The 8,333-nt window shown below is 48.7% G+C and overlaps 4 protein-coding genes across 4 annotated transcripts; 3 read left to right on the top strand and 1 right to left on the bottom strand.

The window, feature by feature from the left end:
• Positions 1-686: 686 nt before the first annotated feature.
• CONPUDRAFT_160612 (uncharacterized protein) lies at positions 687-3,158 on the bottom strand (the record flags this gene model as incomplete). Its single annotated transcript, XM_007777760.1, has 9 exons — positions 687-1,289; positions 1,348-1,633; positions 1,691-1,836; positions 1,885-2,019; positions 2,073-2,211; positions 2,273-2,484; positions 2,536-2,659; positions 2,725-2,886; positions 2,941-3,158. 9 exons carry the CDS (start codon positions 3,156-3,158, stop codon positions 687-689), a joined length of 2,025 nt encoding a protein of 674 aa, XP_007775950.1.
• A 1,095-nt stretch (positions 3,159-4,253) lies between these two features.
• Positions 4,254-5,764, top strand: CONPUDRAFT_68217 (uncharacterized protein; the record flags this gene model as incomplete). The annotated part of the gene is made up of 4 exons (XM_007777759.1): positions 4,254-4,937; positions 4,990-5,219; positions 5,269-5,515; positions 5,582-5,764. 4 exons carry the CDS (start codon positions 4,254-4,256, stop codon positions 5,762-5,764), a joined length of 1,344 nt encoding a protein of 447 aa, XP_007775949.1.
• Positions 5,765-5,798: 34 nt separating this feature from the next.
• CONPUDRAFT_26644 (uncharacterized protein) lies at positions 5,799-6,396 on the top strand (the record flags this gene model as incomplete). The annotated part of the gene is made up of 2 exons (XM_007777761.1): positions 5,799-5,906; positions 5,959-6,396. Coding segments are annotated over 2 exons (546 nt in total), but the record flags the coding sequence as incomplete, so codon positions are not given.
• Positions 6,397-6,928: 532 nt separating this feature from the next.
• Positions 6,929-7,375, top strand: CONPUDRAFT_16898 (uncharacterized protein; the record flags this gene model as incomplete). The annotated part of the gene is made up of 1 exon (XM_007777758.1): positions 6,929-7,375. A coding segment is annotated over one exon (447 nt), but the record flags the coding sequence as incomplete, so codon positions are not given.
• Between the last annotated feature and the right edge of the window lie 958 nt (positions 7,376-8,333).

The raw sequence follows: 8,333 nt of genomic DNA, 5'->3' as shown, positions 1-8,333 counted from the left end.
CATCACAAAAACTAGGGAGATATTGTACACGGCAAACATGTATTAACTTACAGTACAATGACCATAATGCATATCACCGAATCACAGGTCCAACTTTCATTACGGAAGACCTCGAAGTTTCATATTTTGAGCCCAGTTATGATACAGCATTATAGAGCAGGCTGATATGATCGTGCACGGTAGAGTAAGGCTGATACGATCGGGCATGATAGAGTAAGGCTGATACGATTGGGCATGATAGAAGGGTCGCAAAATGACACGGCATTACACGCAGAGTTCAAGTCTATAATAATACTTAAGTCATACAATGGATGATCAAGACAACAAGATAGTATTAGAATTGATGGTACTACTAATAGTACAGGCCAAAGCGAATACAGTACGAGCTACTAGACATGGTCGAGCACACGCGTCAACGTACAAGAAATGGAATTGCGAAGGCGAGACTGGAGCGGTACATACCCAAGATACGCACGGAGAGATTACAATTAATAAAGTCATAAATGAGGGCCGTGGCTACGCACCTATCAATTCAACGCTTGCTTCTAGCCCTAGACTCCGTCGGTGGTGTTGTAGTAGCTGCGGGCGTTTTTGCAGGGATCTTCAATGACAATTTCTCCTTTGTTGGCGCGTGCTTCACAGCGGAGCTCCGAGTCTTCGAGCCATTGTGAGAGGGGCGAGTGGGACTATGCACCATTTGGGACTTGAAGTTGAGCTGCGGCGAGTGGGATGTGACAGAGGATGTTGTGCGAGAAGATGATGGATGGCCAGGTGGACGGGTCGCTGAACTGACAGCCGTTTTTGTCGAGGAAGACGAGGGCTTGTATGAACGGGCAGGCGAGCGCGACGCTGGTGACTGAGGCGCTGATATAGGAAATGCCCGCGCATGGGGCGAGAGATTCAGCACCAAGAAAGTAAGAAAATGGGGAAGACGTACGACCTGTGCTAGACGCTTTGCGGAAACGCGCCGGTACACTAATTGCTGTCTTCGGTGGGCGCTCGAGCTCATCGTCCGACTCGGAGGATTCATCAGCCTCATCAGACTCCGAGTCGTCGGACTTGTCAGACTCATCTTCTTCGTCTGGAACCTCGTCCTCGCCCTCCTCGCTCTCGTGCTCGTCGCTGTCACGACTGCCCTCACTACCCTCTTCATTCTCGTCACTATGGTGTTTGCTGTTGCCCGTATTCTCCTGGGATGGAGATGGATGATGGGGACTCGGGGCGCATGCGTCCTTGGTAGGGTTTGATGGTCTGAGTGTGCGTGTCGGTCGTTTGGGTGCTGCCGGATTCTGGAGTAATTACGAAAATAAATTTAGTAATAATTCAATAAAACATCGGGCAACTCACAGCAGAGACGGACTCTTCATTTAGAGAGTCCTTGGTACGAAGCGGGCCGGAAGGGGCAAGCGAGTTTTTGTCAGGTGCTTCGTCTTGGTTGATGTTGGGGGCCGAGTTTGGATCAGCAGCATCGTGTGGGGAGTTGTTGTCGGTGGTGGGATCGTCCTCGGAACAGTCGGTACTTGCATCTTCCTGATCTTCGAACATCTCGAAATCGCCGCCATGATACGCTTCCACCTCGTCAGTAGTCGTTGCACGGATGCGCTTCCGACCTTTCGGGTGACCAAAGACACTGCTATAGTCATAGACAGTATTAGTAGGCATGCTCAAAAGATAATGGATCTTTACATACGTGTTGAGTGTTCGCAAGAGGCCATTAACAAAGTCCTTGTTACGAAACCGCCAAAGGAACTCGAGGATATTATTATGGGCATCCTCCCAGTCATAGTCGATATCTGGTCCACCCCATTGAGGCTGACCACTCATCGCACACCGAGCCTGAAAATCAATATGAGATGAGACGAAGGTATGATAGCATATACTCACCCCCATTGTGGCATACGCGATGTGCTCGCGTCGCACCTCGTACACCTCCATCAATGAGCAGTTTGAACCGTTTTTGGCTTGGTAGGGAGTTGATAGTTTTGCAGCTTCGGGCCCAAGAAGCATTCGCTTCAAGCACTGCAAAGAATAAGTCATTCTCGGATCAATCTGAGTCTGCCGAGTCAACTTACCCGTATTATCACCGGGTGTAAGAACATTCCTTCTGAAACCTTCTCCTTGTTATATGTACCCGGTTCCCAGACGAGCGTTGGCAACCAAGTAGCTGTGGCCTTGAAGTCGGTGGTACTCTCCCGAAACTGACGGGAAAAACTATGATAAATAAAATTATGCATCAGTAGAATACCGACACGAGGACAGGAGCAAAACGTACTCTGTGGGGTTGGTGTCGAACTCTTCCAGGTAAATTGCCGGGCAGAGTAAACGTGCAAAAACAGGGTGGTTAAAACCCATTTTCTCGCGAGGTGAGCCTTTCCCGACAAACGGGAGAATGGGAACCTCCACGTTGTCAGCAGCATACAGGCAGATGCACTCCCTGAAATGCCCGAAGTCATCATTCCGTGTTTGACCGGCAGTTACTTGCATCTGATGGAGGAGTATTAGTACTTATACACACATGTTATGAAGCTAACATACCTTTCGTATACGTTCTGTGAGCTCGTCAAGCTTGTCCGGTTGCTCGATGAGGCGGTAGATATGGGTGCAGTGCTCTTTGACGAACTCGAAAATCCACAGGTGCCAGTCTTGCCACCCCTTGCTCCTATAAATGTGCATATAGTCAGTAATCGTGTACGACGAGAGGAGAACAAGCCAAATAGACCTTACATTTTCTCCCATTGCTCCTGTAGTTCGGGAGAGATCTCACCAAAAGCATGTGTGCCCTCGAGAGATTTCCAGACCCCAAGTTGAAGAGCTGACTCGATTTCGAGCATGAGGCCACCAGTGCGGGCAAAGACCCGAGAGAGGCGAAGGCACTGGTCGTCAATACTATGAACAAATATATAAGCCAACGGTTGAGGAGGAGATGGTGAGAATACTTACGACAAAGACTTGATATGGCCAACTTTGGCGCGTTTTTTCTTTGTCTTGCGAGGTGCAGACTTGCTCTTGCCAGCCTTTTGAGGCGATTTTGATGGAGGTGGCGAGGGAGGTGGCGACAAAGATGGTTGGCTTTTGCTGGTTCGCCGTTTTTTACGTGGGCGTTCACAGGGGGAATGAGAACGAGTGGTGGGGGTGGAAGAAGATGATTTCCGAGCCATGGGAGGTGATGTCGTGGTGGGAGGGAAAGGTGGGAGGGAAGGGAAGCAAGAACGACGGCTGCGTGACAGTGAAAGAGAAGGCCACGTTCGCTCTTGCTGTGACAAGATAACAATCGAAGCCGAGCTTTGGAATAGTGCACCTACGGTGCTTCGATTTCTAAAAATACAGCCGAATAAGGTGTTCATAGGCTTAATTAAATTTGCATCCGCAGTGAGACTTCGATTGTGGCACACTGAGTATACCCGAGGTACCCGAGGCTGAATATGCACAGCGCTTGTGTCGAGCATTTTGGCTGTCTACGCTTAACTCCCCACATTTTACCTAATGCACCCCGCCATCTGCTTGCTATAATGACAAAAGCATTCAAATGCAAGGGTACTGGATGCGACAGAACGTTCCCCAAGAAGCGAGGGCTTCATGTCCATGAATCTACATGCGAAAAAGTCCGTACAGCACGAGAGGCTCTTTACAGAGCCGCTGCCAGTGCAGAAAACAATGGCTCGCAGAAACGACTGCAGGACGAGCCTGTCATCCTGCAAAAGAGACGAAGAATAGAGCCCTCAATACCAGAGGAGACGTACAGTGTGTTTGTAGAGGATGCCGAAGTAGAAAGTATTCGGGACATAGAGGAGCAACCCATTCAACAGGTACGTGTTTATGCATGCTTCAAACCGAGTCTACCTCACTGTAGACGGGTTTCCTTCCACCAGATATATATATCTAAACGCTCTGGGCGCCCTGTACGTATACCAAAGCGATTTGAAGATCGGTGCCCAAGCAGTTCGACAAATTTAGAGCAGGCACCTTCGTCGACTCCGGAAATGCACAGTCAGACAAGTCCTTCAAGAGCAACACCGCTTTCCGTGCCATCTCACAGGCAGCCTACCCATAATCCCTTGATACCTTTTGTCACCAGCTCTAACGAGTTTGGTCTATATCGAATATACTCAGCTTCACCGACTCAATCCCCTCCCGATACACTCCAAAATGTCTCGGATGCACCTTTGCTCGAATCTGATCCATCTCCCACACGATCCACCAGTCTCAACACGTCTGGAGCACCCATACCCGCAGATTTAGACACGGAAGAAGTCATGGCACCGTTCACAAATCCTACGTGTGGTATCCTGTTCACCTACTTTGAGGGTGGCGAAAAGACCAAGTCGGTGAAGGATGCGAGATGGTTAAAGTCTCTGCTTCAACATCCCTTGTACAGTGATCACGAGCTAGATGCGTATGACCCTGACACTGAAAAGCAACGGCTTAATCGGTTTCTAGACACTGGGGACAACGCTTTTGGGACAGATTATGGGTGGAAAGAATCATCTGTGGAGATCCCACTACCTTTCGAGGGTCGAAAGACCCGTAGAGGCGAGAACGAGGCACCAAAACTCACTGTCAATGGAGTATGGCATCGAAACATCGCTAACATCGTTCAGTCTGCACTAGAGGATCCTATCTTCACAACATACAACACTACACCATTCGAACAGCGATGGAAGACATCTGACAATCGTGATATCCGAGTTTTCTCAGAGCTTTATAGCTCTCAGGCAGTTCTTGATGCGTATGAAGAGATCAACTCGGCTCCAAGAGCTCCTGGAGATAATCTCGAGCGCATTGTAGTGCCACTTATGCTCTGGTCCGATGCAACTCTCCTCGCGAACTTTGGTGAGGCATCGCTGTGGCCAATCTACCTTTTCCTAGGCAACCAGTCTAAATATGTTCGCGGTAAACCAACATCTCAATCCTGTCATCATCTTGCGTACATTCCAAAGGTGAGTAGTTTTGCCACAGCATTTTCACGCGTTGATTAAGCGACTGTATTAGCTCCCAGACGACTGGCAAAACACGTATGCTGGTATCTTTGGCAAACCACCCACTAGAGATGTCCACACCCACCTCAAACGAGAGCTTATACAGGCTATATGGGCGCTGTTGCTTCGTGACAAAGGTTTCAGACGTGCATACAGAGAGGGCATCGTCACAAAGTGTGGAGATGGTATAACACGCCGGGGTTTGATACGGTTTGCTACATATTCTGGTGACTATCCGGAAAAGTGAGTACTTATGAACTTGTGTGTTCGCCTACTGACTAGTACTCATCAGGATTATTCTATGTACCATCAAGTTTCTCGGACAAATGCCCTGTCCGCGCTGCTTTGTATTAAAGGTTAATATTCCGGATATGGGCACAAGAAAAGACATGGAGTGTCGCCAGAATATACGAACCGACACCATGCAGAGGCAGGAGCTTGTGCAGAAGGCTCGTAACAAGATATTCAAGAAAGGTTGTCCAGTTAACTCGAAGAAGATCACATCGCTTTTAGGCAAATATTCTTATGTCCCTACTACAGTATGTTCTCGCTTTCTCACTCTTGCAGTAGTTGTAGGGTATGATACTAATTCACATGTGCTTCAGAACGCGTTCTCTGAGTTTCTGTTCGAAGAGAATGTCAACTATTTTTCCCTCTTCCCAGTTGACCTCCTCCACGAGTTCGAACTGGGGGTTTGGAAAGCAGTACTTATACACTTGGTACGAATGGTTTACTCGCTTGGTGGATCTGCAATCCAAGTTGTGAATGACAGGTATGCTATTTGGTGAACTATATGGTTATCATCTTAATCTAACTTTATACAGGTATCGCAATGTCCCAACGTTTGGCCGAGGAACAATCCGGAGGTTCCATAGAAGTGCATGCGACATGAAACGACTAGCAGCGCGTGACTTTGAGGATCTACTACAGGTACATACATACTTTGAAATCACTCGCCGAGTCGCTCTCACCATCCTTGCAGTGCGCTATGCCTGTATTTGACTCAGTCTTCCCAGATAGAGACCACGGGAAAATCATTCTCGACTTATTATTTGAGTATGCTAACTGGCATGCTCACGCAAAACTACGCCTTCACACCGATGATACACTCGAGCTCTTTGACCAAGCAACCGTCACACTGGGTCAGACTACGCGCAAACTGCAAAAGCTGGTTTGTCCTGCTTACGACACACGCGAGCTCCCTTCAGAAACAGGTGCACGACACCGTAGAGCTGCAAAGCTGCACATCAAAAATGGTAAAAATCCTCAATTACCAGGGAGAGCCCATGCAGTGGACGCCTCACGGGGTGTCAAGCCAAAGCGCTTGAACTTGGAGACTTACAAGTATCACGCTCTCGGAGATCACCCGAACACAATCCGTCAAGTTGGGACAACAGATAACTATACTTCGCAGTTGGTAAGCTATTCTTTCTGTTACTACTCATGCATGAATTAATTGACTCCCATTATTCATAGGGCGAGCAGGAGCACCGCAGGCCAAAAAGACGCTATCCTCACACACCGAAGAAGCACGGTGCCATGATCAAATCACTAACTCGCATTGAAGCTCGGGCTCGATTTCTCAACAAGTTACGCAATTACCTCGAGAAAACAGCCTCGAGTACTTCTGCTGCGGCATCCCAGACCAAAGAAACCTCTTCAAGGAGCGAACCTTCCAGGAGTGACCCTTCAAAACATTACTGGATCTCCAAGGAATCACGGAGTACACAGATATCTGTCCGTGACCTCATGAACACTGTGCACGAGTCCCTTGGTGCAGAAAGATCGGCAAGTCTCTCGTGTTTTATCCCATTTTTGTTTCTATGATATTGACACTCTGATATTGTTACCAGGAGTTCATGTCATGCCTTAAGACTCATGTTCTTGACCGGCTTCGAGAGCAGAATGATATCCCCGACAATCTTGGTCTCCCTCCCTATCATGATCTTGCCGACGTCGACTATAACTCCTTGCAACTTGACTCATTTGTTATTGACAAGGATATCGTCCACGAACACAAGACTGTTCGTGTAAACTACACAACTTATGACCTTCGACGCGAGCAAGATGTGGTGAACCCACGATCAAGAGCAGATATTATGACACTCTCTCAGGAATCGCCAGCCGACAACAACTCGCATCCATACTGGTATGCTCGAGTTGTCTACATATTCCATCTCAATGTTCGTTTTCGGAATGAGGATCCCTCTGCCCTTCGACAAATTGATATCCTGCTTGTACGATGGCTCCAGCGGGATACTAGCCAGCGATGTGGATTTAAAGCTCGACGACTTCCTCGTGTGGCTTTCTATCCCCTCGGATCTTCGCAATGCTGGGATTTCATTGATCCTAGCACTGTGATCCGGAGTGCTCACATAATACCGGTATTCAAGCGTGGTCAAACACCCGGCCCTACAATACCTTCAGCTATTGGCCAACTACACTTTGGATCAGCACGTGTGGAAGATGCAAGCGAGTGGAAGTTTTACTATGTTAACATGTGAGTGGACTACTATTTAGTGCGTCTGGTTCTTGACACTGCTATAGGTTTGTGGATCGCGACATGTTCATGCGATTCCGAGGCGGTGCTGTTGGACATATGCTGCCGCCCGATTGGAACCGCTGTCTTCAAGCTGATGTGGCTGATGTTGAGATGGAATCGGATGACTCCGAGGATGAGCAACCACACTCGGACACTTCGAATGATGGGGGGAGCGAAAGAGACAATGAAGAAGACGAGTGGTATGATGAAGATGAAGAATTAGAGTCTGAAGATGCACCCGAACAGGACCATGACACTTTTGGAGATGGCGAGGCGCCTGGCGAGGACGAGGAACTTATACAGAATGCCGGTTTTGACCCTCTATGAGATATATAGCTTTTGTTATTCACACATGCATGTTATAAACAAATATATTAGCTACATTACTGACTACTAGCTATAGCTAAGAGCGGAATGCGTGCACGCCGATGCATGCACGCCGATGCATGCACACATCGAGTGCATGTCACAGCATGCATGCTGGTTAGCATCAGCCGTGCACTCCAGAGCACACGCAGATGTTTTTGTCGTGCATGGCGGCATCTGGCTGTGCTGGCTCGTGGTGCGGCTACGTATGCTGTGTGCTTTGCACGCATTATGCAGTCGTATGTTTTAGGCGTGGGCTACGCCGCTGGCTGACCTGTGCACAGGCTGGAGAGAAAATATGGCGAGGGCTGACGGATAGTCTGCCTTGCACAGAGCAGATGGCCGACCAGCCCTCGCCCGTTCGTGTCTCTCCGAGCCACAGCAACGAGGCCACCGAGGGACCCACTCAGGTTAATGCGGACTGGGACACTGGCGCCCGCTGCCGGAAG

The sequence above is a fragment of the Coniophora puteana genome (genome assembly GCF_000271625.1).
Source record: "Coniophora puteana RWD-64-598 SS2 unplaced genomic scaffold CONPUscaffold_41, whole genome shotgun sequence".
NCBI lineage: Eukaryota > Fungi > Basidiomycota > Agaricomycetes > Boletales > Coniophoraceae > Coniophora > Coniophora puteana.
Note: the sequence above shows the minus strand (reverse complement) of the source record. Positions and strands in the feature narration are given on the sequence as shown.